The 18,697-nt window shown below is 57.7% G+C and overlaps 1 protein-coding gene across 5 annotated transcripts in view; it reads left to right on the top strand.

The window, feature by feature from the left end:
* Nucleotides 1-1,607: 1,607 nt before the first annotated feature.
* Nucleotides 1,608-18,697, top strand: part of ATP2A3 (ATPase sarcoplasmic/endoplasmic reticulum Ca2+ transporting 3) — a 38,030-nt gene continuing 20,940 nt past the window's right edge. For 4 of the 5 annotated variants that reach the window (XM_032138214.2, XM_058431578.1, XM_032138216.2 and 1 more), the window contains exons 1-8: nucleotides 1,608-1,889; nucleotides 12,214-12,231; nucleotides 12,493-12,575; nucleotides 14,246-14,350; nucleotides 14,541-14,679; nucleotides 15,145-15,225; nucleotides 15,320-15,405; nucleotides 18,039-18,503. In XM_032138214.2, the coding sequence (XP_031994105.1) occupies nucleotides 1,772-1,889; nucleotides 12,214-12,231; nucleotides 12,493-12,575; nucleotides 14,246-14,350; nucleotides 14,541-14,679; nucleotides 15,145-15,225; nucleotides 15,320-15,405; nucleotides 18,039-18,503 (1,095 nt within the window). In that variant the 5' untranslated portion in view covers nucleotides 1,608-1,771. The remainder of the gene's footprint in view (nucleotides 1,890-12,213; nucleotides 12,232-12,492; nucleotides 12,576-14,245; nucleotides 14,351-14,540; nucleotides 14,680-15,144; nucleotides 15,226-15,319; nucleotides 15,406-18,038; nucleotides 18,504-18,697) is intronic. The other variant, XM_058431579.1, reaches the window with a different exon arrangement.

The following is an 18,697-nucleotide window of genomic DNA, read 5'->3' as shown; positions in this document are numbered from 1 at the left end:
ATAGCTGGGTGTGGTGGCGGGCGCCTGCAATCCCAGCTACTCGGGATGCTGAGGCAGGAGAATCTCTGGGACCTGAGAGGTGGAGGTTGCAGTGAGCTGAGATGTCGCCTCACCACTGCACTCTGCCTGGGCGACAGAGCGAGACTACGTCTCAAAGAAATTTAAAAAAAAAAAGAAAAAAGAAAAAAAGGAAAAGAAGAATAATGATAATAATACAATCAATAAATAAAATACCAGGCTGGGAGGAGCCACAACCAGAAAACCAGCATTCCTCTAGCTCTACGGCACCAGGCTGAGACGCAGCTGATATCGGGGAATCCATGTGGATCACCCATCAAAAGCCCCAAAGCACCTTTCGGTCCAGCCAGTCCTCAGGGAGTGTCTTTGCTCAGGGAGGCACCGAGAGGCAGAGAGGAGGAGGAGCCCAGTCCTGTCCCAGGAGGAAGAGCACAGAAGCTGGTGGTGTGCATGATCTGGATAGGGGTCAGCAGCTCCAGGCAAGGCTGGAAGTTGAGGCTGTCAGGAGCGGGTGAGGGGCTGTGTTGTTGGGGCAGGGCACAGCTGCAGCTATCTGGGAAAGCTTCCTGGCTGCGGAGGCACAGAAGGGGTTTGAGGTTTGAACAGCCAGCTGTGCGGGCTCAATCCTGGCGTCTCTGACCCTGTGCAGCCTTGGTGGATGGCAGAGGCTGAGGCTCTAGACGGCAGAGCCCAGCTCGTGGTGGGAGGCAGATAAGGGATGGGGTGAGGCTGTCTGGGTCTCTCAAGCTGGAGGCAGCGGCAATCAGGTTGTTCTCTGAGCTCCTCCTTTTGGCGGGGCGAGTGGTTTCTGCCTTCCTGCGACTTCCTCCTCTGACCCGCTGCCGCTTCTCCTGGCCCTCCTGGGGCGGGTGGAGCCCGGGAGCGCTGGGGCGGAGGCTCATCCATCTCTCCCCTCCCTGGGCCAGGGTCAGTCCCCTGGGAGCCCTGGGCAGAGACCCCCACCCCACCCTCTCGGACCCCTCTGGGGAGCCCCACTCTTGCTCCCTGGTTACATTTCCTGCTGGGGTGACGGTGTGAGTCTAGGGTAACGAGCTTGGTTTTCTGAACTTTCTTATGCACTGGCTCCTTGTTACAGGTTCTGGTTCTGTGAGGAATCACCCCTCGTCGGTGCGCATTGGAAAAGAATAAAGAAATCAGAAACACCAAATAAGGAGAACACTCAGCACTTTCCTCTAGAGGAGACCCGCTTATTCAGAGGCTTTCGGGTTCCCTCTGGAGTCACTTCGCAGAATTCGAGCTGGGAAGCAGGACGCCCCGGGCCCAGGAGAGCCCAGAGGAGACGACGAGCAGCCCAGAGCCGGGTGCTCCGCTGCCCGCCCCAGCTCTCGGCCAGATCCCACCCCTAGCAGCTCCGCGGACCGGGACCGAGGACCCCCGGGCCACGCGCCCCCGGCTCCCGACAGGCCCAGCACGCGCCCCGCCGGCGGCCTCAGTTTCCCCTCTGCAGAATGGGCGGCGGGCCCAGGCGGTGCGCCCCGGGGCGCAGCGGGCGGCCGGAAGGGGTGTGATGGGGGCGGGCCCCGCGCCGCCCCGCCCCGGGGAGGGAGTCCCGGGCGCAGCATCCTGGCGCGGGCCGGGGCCGCCGCCGCCACTGCCGTCGGAGAAGGTCCCAGCACGGACATGGCCTCGCGCGGCGCCCGCCCGAGCCCGAGCCCCCAGCGCCCCGCCTTGTAGCCCCCCGCGGAGAGGCGGCCTCGACGGTGCCGACGGCGCAGACTGCCGGGCGGGCGGCATGGAGGCGGCGCACCTGCTCTCGGCCGCCGACGTGCTGCGCCACTTCTCGGTGACAGCCGAGGGCGGCCTGAGCCCGGCGCAGGTGACCGGCGCGCGGGAGCGCTACGGCCCCAACGGTGAGCGCGCGGGCCGGGCCGGGGAGCGGGGGCCGCGGGCGCCGCAGTCTCAGTTTCCCCTCCTGCCTCCCCACCCGGCTCTGGGCGGGCAGGAAGCGAGGGCTCCGGAAACCTCTTCGGATGCTCCTGGGGCACCCGGCGGGGCTGCGCGGCCACCTTCACGGGCGCCGGGGCTGGGGGCTGGGGGCGGGTTCCAGCTGGGGAGACCGGACGCCTGGCACCCTCTGCGCGGTCCTCCCGGACTTCCCACCTCCACCCCTGCCCCGTCCACCCTGGAAGCGTTATTCCACCCCATCCCGGACCGTATTCCACCCCCAACGCCGCGCCGCTCCCGCTGGCATCGTGCAGGTGCAGCGCTGACACCGGCGGGCGAGGGACGGCCGGAGACTCAGGCTCGGCCTCCCAGCTGGCCCCAGGGTCTCCCCTGAGGGCTCCAGAAAACGCCCGAGGAGGTGCCGCTTATCAGCTAGCAGCCTTGGGGCCCCCACCCCCACCCTCACCCCAGGTCTTCCTCTTTCTGCGGCCCGAAGCGGATGTGGCTGGCGGAGTCGGTGGGGGCTTTGAACTGCTGAGGCGGGAGACCCACCTTCCTGGGGTGGCGGAGTCAAGGCCTCAGGGAGCTGCCAGGGAGGCCTTTCCCATCTCTGGGGAGGGAGGGAGGCTTCACGCCCTTGCTGTTCGGGTGGAGGGGTATCATTTCATCCTCACCTCCTTCAAAGGAGTGTGGGATTCTTGCTCCTGCCAAAAGGCACGTTGAGTGCCACCGGGTACTGTCCAGATGTGGCCTGGCACCTTGGAGGTCCCATGAGGGTGGAAAATACAGAGGTGCCCTCCCCACATCCCTTCCAGGCAGGACCTGCCACCCCCTTGCTCATGCCCTCAGCATCGGGCAGAGTGTGAGGGATCCCAGGAGAAATACCCTCACCATCTCCAGAGGGCAGCCTGGGTCTGCATCCTTTGGGGACTTGGAGCCTTGCCCTTTTGGGGTTCCCAGCCAGCCAGAGGGGAAGGTATTCTAGCCCTGGGATCCTACTACTCAGGGCTGGCTTGAAGATCAGGAAGAGGTGTCAGAAAAGGACTTTTGGGTTTTGTATTGGTTTATGAAAACCACCTCTTATATAAATATTATCTTTCTGGAGCAGAAATCCTTTTTCAAAAAAATTAGTTGCTATATTTAGTTGAGCTGTGGGAGGAACTGGGGAGATAAATATTATTTAATATCCCCCATTAGTGACTTGGCAGGGAGGTTGTGCTTGGCTGCAGGAGAGCTGGGCAGCATGGCCTGCCTCTGACCCTGGGGTGGGCTGGGGGCGAGGGCCGGCGCAGGCAGGTCTGGGGTCCCACTGCCTCTTTTGTGCTGCTGTAGCCTCCAGCTTGGGAATTCTGATTCCTGAGGGAAACTGGAGACGCAGCCCTTGGCCTGTCCCTGGAATCACACAAATTCTGCACCTGTGTGACCCTGGCCAAGGTCTGTCTTCATTCTGACATCACGTCTTCACTGGTCCAGCAGAGGAGGAATTGACTGGGAGGGAGGGAGCCCCAGCTTTCCCCACCAGTTATTTGGTTAGATGAGGTCCTTGGGGTGCCCTGGCCACCGCACACCTGTGTGAGCTGATGGGGAAGGCTGTGGGCTTGGCGTGGTGTGTAGGTCCACAGAGGGTGGATGTGTGTTGGGGTGTGATGGGAAAAGTTGGGGAGGGATATTGCTGGGCTCCCCTGGATCCTCTGGGCATTGATAGTATTAATAATAAAAGCTGATGTTCACTGAGCACTTACTAGGTGCCAGGTACTATTCTCAGCATTTTTCATCTATTATCTCATTTCTTCCCCAAAACAACTCCATAAGGGAAGGACTGTTGTCATCCCCATTTTATACAGGAGGAAACGGAGGCACCTAGAGGTTAAACCACTTGCCTGAGGTCACATAGTAGGTGGTGGAGCTAGCACTGGGTACCTGCTCCTCTCTGGGCCTCAGTTTCCCCATCTGTACAAGAGAGTCACAAGTTCTGCAGGCTCCAGAACCCTGGTGTCAGCACCTGTGCTAGGAGTTTGGGTCAGCTGGCAGCAGCTTTTTCAGCTTTGCCTCCAGCCTCCTCGGGTCCCTAGAGGGCTCTTCTCTCAGATCACTGATTGGGGCTGGGGGGCATTCCAGGGCTCTAGAAGTCATTAGGTGAGCAGAGGGGAGCCAGCTGTTCCTTCCTGCCTCAGGCTTGCCATGGCTTGAGGAGGAGGTGCAGATGTCCCTAGCACAGCCGCTGGGGTGGGGCCGATGAGGCTTTGAACCCTAGCCCCGCCCCTTCATAGCTGTGCAATGCTGGGCCAGCCTCTTTGCCTCTCTGTGCCTCGGTTTCTTCACCGTAAGTGAGGCTGCCATAGAACCCATCTCCCAGGGTTGTTTGTGAGTCTTTAGTGAGGTCACAGACACCAAGTCATCCTTCCTTGTCGCAGAAGAGGCTGGGGCGGGCTCTTGGCCACAAGCTGGGTGGCAGGGTCGGTCAGGCCTGTGGGCAGAAGGGACACCCCAGAGACGTGTGTTCTTCCCACCCCAGGAGTCTGTGCACCTGCAAGGTCGTTATTGTTGGAAACCACAAGGAAGTCATTTGCTTAAGTCCTGAAGCTTGCAAATTCTGCCGGGGGAGGGAGGCAGCGGCTGGGCATCCCACCCCCACCTTCCCACCCTCCTCCCTCACTGCACACAGACGCTTCAGAGCTGGGGAGCCTCAGCAGCGCAGTCAGTGAGCATGCTAGCCAGGAACCCCCTCCACTCACACATAAAACACCATCTGCCCTAACCCCCAACAGGGAGTGGGTAGGGAGGCTCCTGGCCCCAGCACCTCCTGTGAGGCCACCTTTCCAGGTGCCAGAGGTACCCAGAGTTCAACTTCCTTGGGGGGCTTTTACTTTTACATCTTTTTTATTTTTCGAATAAAAGTGTGCACAGTGCAACATTCAAGGGGTACAAAAGGTACACAGCAAATTCTCCGACCCTGTCCCCAGACACCCATTCCCAGTCCTCCCAGTTTCTTGTGTCTTCTTCTCAAGACAGTCCGTGCATATACACATCTGGAGCTCTGATCTTGGGATCTTTTCCCACACGGAAGCAGGAGGAGGAGAAGTGCCCTTTGTCCCTGCTTTGACCTTGACAGTCATCCTTGGAGCCGGTGCCAGGAGGAGCACGGTGGGGCTTCCTAGTGGCTGCGTGGGATTTCAGCGTGTGGCTTTTCTCTGACTTCTGGTGGACGCTTGTGTTGTTGGCAGCCTCTGCTATGACACGCGGTATTGCAAAGAGTATCCTTGTTGCCACATCATGTCACGCAATTGTGAATATCACTGAAGGACGCATTCCTGGGGGTGGAACTGTGGGGTCTAAGTGGGTGTATATTTTCAGCGTCGTCAGCTGTCACTGAACTTCTCTGTGCAGTTGTGCCGACTGAGCGGCTCATTCTCCGCTGCCTCGCCAGCGCAGGGTGGGATCAGACGGTTTGATCTGTGCCAGTCTGCTGGAAAAGTCCTCTCATAGGTTTGCTTGGCATCTTTCTGTTTAAAGTCACATTGGGTGTCTTTTCATATGTTAAGGAGCCACCAAATGGGCTGCCCATCTCCTCTGCTGGACTGGAGCCAAGGCAAGAGACCTGGCTGTGTTGGGCACGTCCTGCCTGTAGCTAAAGTCCCTGGAGACCCCAGTGACCTGGGAGTCGGGCAGATCCCAGGAGGTCTCCTGGGGTGGTCTCTGTTCAAGGGAGCTGGCAGGCCGGGCAGAAGCCTGCCTTCCCAGGCCACACGTGGCCCATGTGCAGTGAGCACCTTGGCCCCAGGACTGCCAGGTGGGATGAGCGGTCCAGATTTAGACTCCTGCCAGCGGCGTCTTGGCTCTGGCCTTATTTGCTGCCCTCAAATAAGTTCCAGGCCCTAGTTGGCGCTGAAACTCGGGCAACCCATATGCGTAGCCCACGGAAACCAGGCCAAGAGGAACGGAGTGTGTCAGGAAGAGGGGCCATCTGAGTGGCCCTGCTTGCTGGGTGGCGTTGCGCAGACTTGACCCTCCCTGGACCTGCTGCTCCTCGGGATAGCAGGGATGGGACCCTGGGGTGCCCTAAGGGCCTTGCGGGATCTGAGAGGGTGTGGTTTGCCTGCAGCCCTTTGGAAGCTCAACGTCTTTCATGCTTCACCCTAGTTTTCACTCCCACTGGCCCCTGCTGGGCAGCTGAGGCCCCAGGAGCAGCATCAGGCCTGCCCAGCTGGGCCCCCTCACCCTCTTGCACCCTGAGGCAGGGCCTGTTTCTTCCCACAGCACAGTCTGGCGAGGAGATGTTGGGCAAACCCCTCATCTCCAGCTCCGGATAAGCCGGGGGTGCTGCAGCCCCTCTGCAGAGCGGAGAGCTACTTCCGAGGCCCCGCAGTGGCCCCCGCAGAGCAAGGTCAGGTGTCCACTCCAGGCGGACCCCGGAGACTCAGGCAGGGCCAGGTGGGCTGGGCGGGCCTCACCCAGCCAGGGCCTCTCCCTGACTCTGCAAGTGACGATTTAATTGCTCTGTAAATTTACCTTTGAGGAAGACCTGGGTGAGTGCTTGCCTCTCCCGGCTGGAACTGACATTTAGAAGCTGAAATACCAGTTTCCGATGAAGGAAGGAGTAGAGGGGGGATGAGGGGAGCAGGTGGTGTGGAGCCTGGGGGCAGCCCAGGGGCATCACTTACCCCCCTTCTCCCTGGCTCTGGACTGTGGGCTCAGGGCCCTGGCCTGCACCACGGAGCAACTGAGTAAACAATGACTGTAGGACTCAGCATAAACACAGGGATGACTCAGCCCCGCCCCACCCTGGAAGTGTTCCAGTGTGGTGGGGAGACCCCAATACTGACGACTGGTCAGAGAAGGGCACAGCGATGAGGTAGGGGAGGGGCTTTCAGAGGGGGCTTCCTGGAAAGGGGGTTTAGATGAGGAGATGGGATGCTGCTGTGCACAGAAGGAATGGCACAAGCAAAACGTTGGAGGAGGAAGGCCGGGCGCGGTGGCTAGCACCTTGGCATCTCCGCACCTTGGGAGGCCGAGGTGGGTGGATCACTTGAGGTCAGGAGTTTGAAACCAGCCTGGCCAACATGGTGAAACCTCATCTCTACTAAAAATAAAAATAAAAGATTAGCCAGGCATGGTGGCAGGCGCCTGTAATCCCAGCTACTCGGGAGGCTGAGGCAGGAGAATCGCTTGAACCCAGGAGGCAGAGGTTGCAGCGAACGGAGATCACACCACTGCACTCCAACCTGGGCAACAGAATGAGACTCTGTCTGAAAAAAAAAAAAAAAAAATTATATATATATATATGAATGAGGAGGAGAAGGTTTTGCACAACGGGGTTATCAACACATCACTCTGGACCCCATAACTGTATACAATTATGATTTGTCGATTACAAATAAACTAAAAAACAGGGGTGGCAATCCTGAGGCTTGGCTAACAGAGGGACACATGTACATTCGGGATGCAGACGTGATCCTAGAAGGGCAGGTGGGGGCAGATCCAGGAAGGCCCTGAAGCCCATGCTAAAGTTGGTCTTTATTCTGTAGGCCAAGGACAGCCACTGAAGCTCTAACAGCAGGACAGAGGCAGGGTCAGTCATTTGTCACATATGTTTACTGAGCACCTGCTGTGCTCCAGGAGCTGCTCTGGGTGCCGGAGACGCTGCACTCAACAAAATCCTGCTGCCCTAGAGCTTATATTCTAGCCAGTGATTCTGGCTGGAGCGTGTTCACTGTGTGCCGCACATTCCAAGTGCTTTATGCATGCCGTTCAATCTTCCGGCATCCTTGTGAGGTACTTACATTTATCACCCTCTTTTTGCAGATAGAGAAACAGACACAGGGGATTAGGTAACTGGCCTGTGGCCAGGAAGTACCGTGAGATAGAGCAGGATTTGAACTTGAGCCCTCTGGACCAGATTCCTTGCTCTAAGCCACAAAGCTTCTCTGATAACCTCCCTTTTTTCCCAGGACTGCAGGCTGACTCCCAGGCCTGCACGCTGGGCCTCCATGAACACAGGCCCTCTCCATCTGGCAACATGAGCCACACAGGGGTCACCGTGGCAGAGGCTCAGATAAGAATAGTGGCCAGCCCCACTGTGGCTCTCAGAGGGAGTGGCACCTCCTGGTCCTGTCTCTGCCCCCTGCAGCCCAGTGGATGGCACTGAGAATGGGCAGAGCCAGGGCACTCTCTCATTTAACAGATGGGACATCTGGCACTGCCAGAGGCCCAAGGCTGCCATTTCAAGGGGAACTGTCTCAGCCCCCAACATGCAGCCTGGGAGAGAGCAAGGAAGGAGCCAGCATCTTCCAGGAACGACTGGGGTGGGGGATCTCCCAGCCCTGGGCTCCCTCCATCACCCTGGGGCTCATTTATGCGAGGGGAGAATTGGGTCCTTCAGGGTTGCATTTAGAAGCAGACCAGGCCTGAGCAGGCAGAGCCTCGTAAGCCCCTCAAACACCATCAGTGAGGCCAGCAGGGCCTTTTGGATAGGAGGATTTGGGCTGTGGGCTCTCTACAGAGGGGCACGACGACTGATGGGATGAGGACATCCAGCCCAACAGTCAGGACATGGGACACCAAGGGTTTTCAGATGAGCTTGGGTGGGCGGTAAAGAGAGTGGAGGAGGGAAGGCAGGACAGCCTAAGAGTTAGCACCGAAGGCCCACAGCAGGGGGTCGAGAACCAGACTGCCTGAGCTCAGAACCCTTCCCTGCCTCCCCGGCTGTGTGACCGCGAACTAGTCACTCAATCTCTCTGTTGTGTACTCTGTAAAATGGGCATAACAATGGCATCCTCTTTCCCAGCTTGTTTGAGGATCATGAGAATAAGGCACAAAAGGAGTTAGCAGGGTGTCTGGCGCACACCACCAGCTGCTGCTGCTATGACCTCTGCTAAGCACCTCACGTGCTCAGTCCCCAGCGTCTTCCCATTTGTTCTCTGGAGATAATGTGGTAAGGCACCTGGTACATGGCGTGGCAGGTGCTTGGTAGATGTGGCTCTTAATAGTAATGATGATGACGATTATCACAGCAGGCCTTCAAGGTGGGTGTGGGTACCCCACCTCCCAAATGAGGCTCAAGGGCCCACAAGGAGCCGGCTGTGTGGGCAGGACCAGAGCTGTGCTCAGGGGCAGGTCAGGCCTCCCCAGGTGGGTGGGGTGAGAGGGGAGCTTTGCGGAGGAAGCCAGGTCTGGGCGGAGGGGGCTATCAGTCAGGTTCAGCTTGGTTACTGCAGCAATCGCCTCCGAATCTCAGTGGCTTAAAGGACCAGAGGCTCATTTCTCACCCCTGCTGAGTGCTGGCAGCAGGCTGGTCCCCGGGGGCTCTGTGCCTTCCTCACTCTGTGACCCAGGTCGATGGAGCAGACACCATCTCCCAGGCTGCTGGCTGCTATAGAAGACAGTGTCAAAAGAGCTCCAGCCACTTGGCTATTTACATTTAAATGCATGAAAAATTAAAGTAAAATGCGAAATTAGTCACAGTCCAGGGGCTCACCAGCTGCATGTGGCTAGTGGCTGCGGTCCTGGCCAGCACAGACGGAGGATACTTCTGCTGTCACAGAACATTCTACTGGACAGTGACCTTGTAGAAAGTCCCCCACCAAAAGTCAGTGCTCCCACCTGGCACGAATACACATCCTTCTTCTCCAAACTCACACGGGGGCCGGAAAGTGCCCTCCTCCTATGTGCCCACAAGGTGGGGAGAACCAAAAATATTTGGGGAACAACGTAATGAGCACCAAAGAGTGGGTCCTGGGTCAGGGTGGGTCAGAGGGTCCTGGGTCAGGGTGGGTCAGAGCAGAGGGGAGATGATCCAGGTGGACAGGTAGAGAAAGGAGAACTGAGCCGGGCGCGGTGGCTCACACCTGTAATCCCAGCACTTTGGGAGGCCGAGGTGGGTGGATCACTTGAGGTCAGGGGTTCGAGACCAGCCTGGCCAATGTGATGAAACCCCACCTCTACTGAAAATACAAAAATTAGCTGGGCGTGGTGGCAGGCACCGGTAATTCCAGCTACCCGGGAGGCTGAGGCAGGAGAATCACTTGAACCTGGGAGGCGGAGGTTGCAGCAAGCCAAGATCATGCCACTGCACTCCAGCCTGGGTGACAGAGCCAGACTCCATCTCAAAAAAATATATATATATACAATTAAAAAAGAGAAAGGAGAACTTGAGAGACCAGCCAAAGCAGGCAGGAGGCATCGTGGGGACCTTTGTGGGGAAGTCCGCGACTGGAGCTGGCACGTGTACCCCATGACACGCTTCCCAACCCCAGGCCTCACCCTTGCCCAGAATAAAGGAAGATGAGGGTTACAGGCATCTGCCGGGTAGAGTCCGGCACAAGCCCACCCATGCGCACCATGAGGTTAGCGCTGACCTGATTCGAGGCTGGGGCATGGCTGGGGTGACTTCTAAAGCACACTGCTCCATTGGAGAATTGGCCCAGAAACCAGGCCTGGCCCTCCCCCCGCCTTTCCTGTTCGCCTCAGCTAAATAGATCAGAAGGAAAAAGTCTGTTTGATTTTAATCTCGACGCAGGACACTGGAGATTACATTTTCCACGGAAAATGTCAGCCACTGCCGAAAATAGGACTTTGGAGAAAATGCTAGAAAGTGTATTTTTAGGCTATATATTTTCCTCCTGGATTCCTGCAGTCCAGTGGGCTGATTGATACTCCCCAGGGTTCAGCTGCCAGGTGCAAACCCCAAAGCTTCCAAACAGGTGGTCCGGGGAGAGGGCCTCCCGTAGGAAGAAAACGCCTGCAGGCCAAAAACAGGTGGACCGATGCAAGGACCCGTTTCCAGCGTCAGGAAGGAGGAGGTGGAAGACAGCCAGCCAGGGCCGGGGCCTCAGATTCCGCACGGCTAACGAGCTTCGGGGAGATGCCACAGATGTCCGGAGACTGTCCTTTGAGTGGCAAGGGACAAGAGGAGGCAGGGCTCAGTTAGACCATGGCCTGGGAAGGGGGAGCTTCTCCAAGCCCACCCTCCAGGGCCCGGCTCCCGCCCCTCTCATCCCCACACAGACCCACTCACTCACTGTGTGGCCTTGCCCAAGCCGCGCTTCCACCCTGATCCTCCGTGCCCGGGTCTGCGAAGCAGGGCTGGAACTCCCCGCCGCCTGCCCTTTAGGCTGTAGGAATGATTCAACGACTTCAGGGACCCGAGGCACCCAGCTCTGCCTGATACAAAAGGTGCTTTCCGGAAATGTCGGAGGTAAAAATCAGCACCTAGGCCTGGGTGGTGGCTCACGCCTGTAATCCCAGCACTTTGGGAGGCCGAGGCGGGCAGATCACAAGGTCAGGAGTTTGAGACCACCCTGGCCAACATAGTGAAACCCTGTTTCTACTAAAAATACAAAAATCAGCCGGGCGTGGTGCTGCGTGCCTGTAATCCCAGCTACTCGGGAGGCTAAGGCAGGAGAATCGCTTGAACCCGGGAGGTGGAGGTTGCAATGAGGCAAGATCGCGCCACTGCACTCTGGCCTGGGCGACAGAGTGAGACTCACTTAAAAAAAAAAAAAAAAAAAATCAGCACCTCAAGTGAGGTGGGTGCTGTAAGAGCGTGGAAGCAATGTTCTTCACCAGTTGTGTGGGGGGCGACTGGGTATGGGGGGCGGGGCTGGGGGGTCTTCACTGAGCTCCATGGAGTGCAGGGCCTGGGGGGGACTGCACCGTGGGAGGGATCCTCACTGCGGGGTGCTGGCTGCTGGGGTCCTGTCCAGGGGGAGCCCCGCTGTGCAGTGGGGCTCAGCAGGCCGGCCCAGCTGCAGACCTTGTCCAGCTGGTCCCAGGGGAGCAGGGATGTCAGAGACCGGGTGAGCGGAAGGCGCCTGAGCTGGTGTTCTCCATTTGAGGGAGGGGCTGCCTTGCTGTGGGGGCGGGAGAGACTCAACAGGACTATGCGGCCATCTCAGGAAGGGCTATGCAGGGAGCCGTGAGAACAGCCCACTCTCCCCGTGACCTGGGTGGGGGCAGTGTCTCTTTTCCAGGCCTCAGTTTCCCTTCTGTGAAATGGGGCAGAGAGGGGCTGGACTGGAGGGGCTGGAAGGACCCTCTTGGCTCCGTACTCATCCCAAGATGAGCCAAGTCACCCTAGATCTTCCTCAGTCTGATCTGGGGGAGGGTAGAGGGGTGGAAGCATCAGGGCTCAAACCATTCATCCTGTGGCCTCAGCCCTGGGGATACATCCAGTCCGTGGAGGGGGTCTGGACAGGCATGGTGGGGAGTCGCTGCCAGACTCCCCCAAGGCCCCCACGTGACCCACTCCTCTCTTGTCTCCTCATGGCTCCCGTGGCTGCCTGGATCCTGCAGAGCTCCCGAGTGAGGAAGGTGAGGCTGGCACCGGGATGGACCTCTAGGCCGCAGGCAGCGTCCCTGGGTCATGCTCCGTCAGGTCATGACTCCCTTCTCCCCGCTGAGTGAGGCCTTGCTGAGCTCCCCAGGATCCCCCACCTGAGCCTCGCAGACCTTGGTTCTCCCCCTTCCGAGTGCAGGGAGAGAATGGGCCGGGAGGTCTCCGGGGCCATCCCAGCTCTGAGTGGGCAGGGTCAGTGGTGGGGGCCCAGCCTCACGCATGACCCCCGTTCCCAGGGAAGTCCCTGTGGGAGCTGGTGCTGGAACAGTTTGAGGACCTCCTGGTGCGCATCCTGCTGCTGGCTGCCCTTGTCTCCTTTGTAAGTAGGGCCCTGCCTGCCATCCCGCGGTAGTGGGGAGCCCTGGAGGGAGAGCCAGGCTGGGCACTGCCCCCAGGTCCTGGAGCCTAGGCCTGCCCTCCACACCCTGGGCCTGCGTCCTGGCCTTCCCTGGCCCTGCCCTGCTCAGACTTCAGCTTCCCTTGCCTGAACCCTCATGGCCCCTACACTGGGCCCCCGGCTCCCACCCGACCCCTCCAATCCATCTTACCCTCTGGCTCTCAGCGAGGTCCCCAACTCACATCTGCCCCCAGCCCCGCCCCGCTGTAGCCTAGGGTTTCTCTACCTCAGCACTACTGATAGTTTAGACCAGATCATTCTCTGTTGGGGTGGGCGTGGGGGCTTTCCACTGTAGGATGTTCAGCAGCATCCCTGGACTCTACCCACCAGATGCCAGTAGCACCTCCCGGGGGTGACCATCAAAAATGTCTTTAGACAGCTGGGCCTGACATCTCATGATTGAAATCCCAGCACTGTGGGAGGCCGAGGCAGTAAAATCACTTGAGCCCAGGAGTTTGAGACCAGCCTGGGCAACACAGGGAGACCCTGTCTCTACAAAAAAATACAAAAACATTAGCCGGGTGTGGTGGTGCAGGCCTATAGTCCCAGCCACTCTGGAGGCTGAGGCAGGAGAATTGCTTGGGCCCAGGAGGCCGGAGCTGCAGTGAGCGGTGATCACACCACTGCATTCCAGCCTGGGCAACAAAGCAAGACCCTGTCTCAAAAAAATTAAAAATGTCTTCGGACATTGCCAAATGCCCCTGAGGGGCACATTGCCCCTGCCTGAGTGCTGCTGCCAGAGCCCCTTCCATGGATCCCAGTGCCCCCCACATGGACTTTGGGATCTGAACCTCTTGCAGCCTCCTCTTGGCTGCTGCTTCTCCTTGCTCTTCCTCCATTCCCAGTGATGCTCCCTGGCCAATGGGCTTTGGATGCGTGCATCAGAATCACCTGGGCTTGGCTGGGTATGGTGGCTCATGCCTGTAATCCTAGCACTTTGGGAGGCCGAGGCGGGTGGATCGCCTGAGCTCAGGAGTTCAGCCTGGGCAACATGGTGAAACCCCGTCTCTACTAAAATACAAAAAATTAGCCAGGCGTGGTGGTGCACGCCTATAATCCCATCTACCTGGGAGGCTGAGGCACAAGAATTGCTTGAACCTGGGAGGCAAAGGTTGCAGTGAGCCAAGATCGAGCCACTGCACTCCAGCCTGGGCAACAGAGCAAGACTCTGTCTCACAAGAATCCGTAGGCTTGCTGACACACAGATGACTGGGCCCCACCCCAGAATTTATGACTCAGGAGGTCTGGGAGGGACCCCAAGATCAACATTTCTTACAAGTTTCCAGCCGCTGCTGCTGCTGGTCTGGGGACCACACTGAGATGCTCTGCTCCAGGCAGATAGCAAGGCCTCGGCGGGCAGCCATCCAACTGCCCCACAACCTTGAAGGTTGGCCTGGGTGGGGTGGTCACTCCCGTGGGGAGGGCATCTTATGTCAAAGCCTTCTCGGAGGAGTGGCCCTCTCGAAGCCAAGAGCTCCCCAGTGCTATCTCCCCAAAGCAGGGAAGCAAGCAGGAGATCCGGGGTGCCAAGGAAAAGGAGAGCAGATCTCGGCCCGCAGCAGGGCCTGAGCTCACCAGCTGTGATCCTGCAGGTCCTGGCCTGGTTCGAGGAGGGCGAGGAGACCACGACCGCCTTCGTGGAGCCCCTGGTCATCATGCTGATCCTCGTGGCCAATGCCATTGTGGGCGTGTGGCAGGTGGGAGGCATTGGGGGGTGGGACCGGGCTGGGGGGTCTCCCAGCCACTAGGAGTGCCCTCCACCTGGTGCTGGCGTCCTGCAGGCTCTTCTGCATCCAGCTCCATCCCAGGCCTCAGGGGAGTCACTCCAAGGGGGTGGCCTGCTGGGGGCAGCAGGGACAGACGGCCTGCCTGCCTTCTGTTCTGCAGGAACGCAACGCCGAGAGTGCCATCGAGGCCCTGAAGGAGTATGAGCCTGAGATGGGCAAGGTGATCCGCTCGGACCGCAAGGGCGTGCAGAGGATCCGTGCCCGGGACATCGTCCCAGGGGACATTGTAGAAGTGGCAGGTATGCCAGGGGCCTCCTCCTTTTATTTTATTTATTTATTTAATTTTACTTATTTTTTTTTTTCTGAGACGGAGTCCTGCTCTGTTGCCCAGACTGGAGTGCAGTGGCCCAATCTTGGCTCACTGCAACCTCCCGCCTCCTGGGTTCAAGCGATCCTCCTGTCTCGGCCTCCTGTAGGGGCCTCCTCCTTTTATTATATGGGCCTGGGAGCCCCATCCCTCTCTGTGCCTCCGTCATTCCGGCTGTATATACAGAGGGGGTGGCTGTCGGATCCTTCCAAAGCCCTTTGGCCAAAACCCTGTTGGACAGATGAGACTGTGGGCCAGAGGAGCAGGGGTCCACCAGAGCGATCACAGCTCAGGCACCCGACGCCCAGCCCCAGCCTTGGGTCCTGGGAACCCTTCTGGCTTTTCCCAGCCGGTGGTGCCCAAAGCCACCCTCAGCCAAGCCATTCTCCCCCCACAGTGGGGGACAAAGTGCCTGCTGACCTCCGACTCATCGAGATCAAGTCCACCACGCTGCGAGTGGACCAGTCCATCCTGACGGGTGAGGCCCCCTGGGAGGCCGGGACCTAGCGGGCCGGGACCACGGGATGGGCATGTCTTCGTGTGGGGCTTCTCATCTCTGATTCCATGAGCAGGTGAATCTGTGTCCGTGACCAAGCACACAGAGGCCATCCCAGACCCCAGAGCTGTGAACCAGGACAAGAAGAACATGCTGTTTTCTGTAAGTCCCTCAAATGTCTGGGGCCTTTGCCCAGACAATGATAAAAATAACAAGATTATGATCACGCCTGTAATCCCAGCACTTTAGGAGGCTGAGGTGGCCAGATCACCTGAGGTCAGGAGTTCGAGACCAGCCTGGCCAATATGGTGAAACCCCGTCTCTACTAAAAATACAAAAAAATTAGCTGGGGGTGCTGGGGTGTGCCTGTAATCCCAGCAACTTGGGAGGCTGAGGCAGGAGAGTCGCTTGAACCTGGGAGGCGGAGGTTGCGGTGAGCCAAGATAGTGCCACTGCACTCCAGCCTGGGTGACAAGAGCAAAACTCTGTCTCAAAAAAAAAAAAAAAAAATTATTAATTATTTTTTCTGGCCCTGTTGCCCATGCTGGAATGCAGTGGTGTGATATCAGGTCACTGCAACCCCCGCCCCCCATGTTCAAGCTACTCTTGTGCCTCAGCTTCCCAAGTAGCTGGGACTACAGGCACCTGCCACCACACCCGGCTAATTTTTGTATTTTTAGTAGCAACAGGGTTTCACCATGTTCACCAGGCTGGTCTCAAACTCCTGACCTCAAGTGATCCGCCCACCTTGGCCTCCCAAAGTGCTAGGATTATAGGCGTGAGCCACTGCAGCCAGCCCAACATTAAGGCTAATCAGCTAAAGTCCTACGGGGAAGAACCTCATCAATTCTTGACAATACATGTAAATTTATAGTAATAATAATGGGGACTGTGTGCCTGGCACTGTTCTAAGCCCTTTACACATACTCGTTTATTTAATCCTTACACCAAATCTTTGAAATAAGTACTCTTGTTATGCTTGTTATCTATATTTTCCAGCAAGGAAAGAAACAAGCACAGAGAGATTAGTTAAGTTACCCAAGGTCACACAGCCAATGAGTGGCAGAGCTGGGACAAACTCAGACATCCTGGATTTCTGCTGGGAGACCCTGCCTTGCCCTGGAGAAGGGCAGAGCCTCCCTATAATCACTCAATAGAAATGCTCTAGAGGAAGGAGGTCTGCCAAAGTGGTGGAGGATGGTGGGCACAGTCCATTCTCCGATAGGAAAACTGACCCACAAGGCATGATGCCCGGTCTACTTGGCTCTTCTCAGGGAGAGTGATGGGTTCAGCTTTGGCGGGAGAGACCTGCCTCTGTGGCCTCAGAGAAAGTTAGCAAGTGATACTCACAGCTGCCCAGCAATAGCCTGAGGCCAGCAAGGAACGTCTGGGGGCACAAGGAAGGGTCAGGCCAGTCAGACAATGGCCCAGGCCACCAAGTTATCAGGGGATAGAAAACTTCCTGGAAGGGAAGAGGGATGAAGAAAGTGAAAGTCACCCAGAACTCCTTTTTTTTTGTTTGAGACGGAGTCTCACTCTGTCACCCAGGCTGGAGTGCAGTGGCACAATCTTGGCTCACTGCAACCTCCGCCTCCCGGGTTCAAGCAATTCTCCTGCCTCAGCCTCCCGAGCTGCTGGGATTACAAGTCCACGCTGTCATGCCCAGCTAATTTTAGTATTTTAGTAGAGACGGGGTTTCGCCATGTTGGCGAGGATGGTCCCAAACTCCTGACCTCAGGTGATCCGCCCGCCTTGGCCTCCCAAAGTGCTGGAATTACAGGTGTGAGCCACCACACACGGCCCAGAACTCTTCTTGAGAGGGGCCTACCTAGCTGCATAGAAGCCTTGGACAGGATGCCTTGTGGTGGGGAGGGAAGCTCTGAGAGCCGTTGCTCCAGTATCAGCAGCTGTCACTAAGAAGCTTTGGAGGGGCCGGGCATGGTAGCTCATGCCTATAATCCTAGCACTTTGGGAGGCCAAGGCAGGAGGAGCACTTGAGCTCAGGAGTTTGAGACCAGCCTGAGCAACATAGTGAGACCTCATTTCTACTAAAATTCAAAATTAAACAAAACAATTTTCTAAAGTAATAATAAAAAGAAGCTTTGGAGGAAGGTTGTCTGGCTGGGCCCTGCATGTTGGGGGCTGGAGCTGCATTGCTTAAGACAGAAGAGAGGCTGGGGCGTGCCTTCTCGCCAGCCTCAACAGCATATGCATTTGAAGGGGCACCCGAGTTCTTAGCCTCCTCAGAAAAACTATCTTGGGCCTCTATTGGATCACTTTACAGAAGAAGACACCAAGCCACAAGGCTGGCTGTCCCTTATGCTAGGAATTGGGAATTTTACTGGAGCCTTGGAAATGGATGAGCTGAGGCTCAGGTCTTCTGGATTTTTCAGTAAATATTAATGGACTGTTTACTGGGTTCATAGTCGGCTGTGCTCCTGTGTGGCTATAGTGATTGTTTACGAATCACATTTTGTGGGGTTGATGCTTGTGCTGCGCTGGTTGATTATATCATCAATATCAGCCCCCGTGCCTCCTCTGTGCCCGGCCCCTGTGCTAGGCACTGGGGATACGGCGATGAACCCAAACCCTGCCTTCCTAGAGCTGACACTGTCATGGGAAGGCAGCAGGGACCCAGTGCATACATAGCTACAGGAGTCTGGAAGCACTAGCAACATGGAGAAAAGGAAAGCCAGGTAGAAGGATAAGTGCCTTATTCCGGCCTGAAGGAGTCAGGGGTCCTGGGCCCCTGGTTGGCTGCTGAGCAGCTTTTTCCTTGTCCCAACCTTGGCCAGGGCACCAATATCGCATCGGGCAAAGCAGTGGGTGTGGCCGTGGCCACCGGCCTGCACACGGAGCTGGGCAAGATCCGGAGCCAGATGGCGGCAGTGGAGCCCGAGCGGACGCCGCTGCAGCGCAAGCTAGATGAGTTTGGACGGCAGCTGTCCCACGCCATCTCTGTGATCTGCGTGGCCGTGTGGGTCATCAACATCGGCCACTTCGCTGACCCGGCCCATGGTGGCTCCTGGCTGCGCGGCGCTGTCTACTACTTCAAGATCGCCGTGGCCCTGGCTGTGGCGGCCATCCCCGAGGGCCTCCCTGCTGTCATCACAACATGCCTGGCACTGGGCACGCGGCGCATGGCACGCAAGAACGCGATCGTGCGAAGCCTGCCGTCCGTGGAGACCCTGGGCTGCACCTCAGTCATCTGCTCCGACAAGACGGGCACGCTCACCACCAATCAGATGTCTGTCTGCCGGGTAAGTGACGGCCAGCTTGGTAGTTGCTGTGCATTGCAGAGCAGGCTGGGCTCCCTCTCTGGGTCTCTCCCCCACCTCCTTTTCGGTGAGGGATGGAGGAGAGAATCTGTTTTCACGAGATGACAGGGAGGCTATAGCAAATCATGCCCGGGTAGCCACATGTCACTGAGGCCTGTGTGTCACTGTGGGGCCCT

This window comes from Hylobates moloch, unplaced genomic scaffold (genome assembly GCF_009828535.3).
Source record: "Hylobates moloch isolate HMO894 unplaced genomic scaffold, HMol_V3 SCAFFOLD_19, whole genome shotgun sequence".
NCBI classification, from domain to species: Eukaryota; Metazoa; Chordata; class Mammalia; order Primates; family Hylobatidae; genus Hylobates; species Hylobates moloch.
Note: the sequence above shows the minus strand (reverse complement) of the source record. Positions and strands in the feature narration are given on the sequence as shown.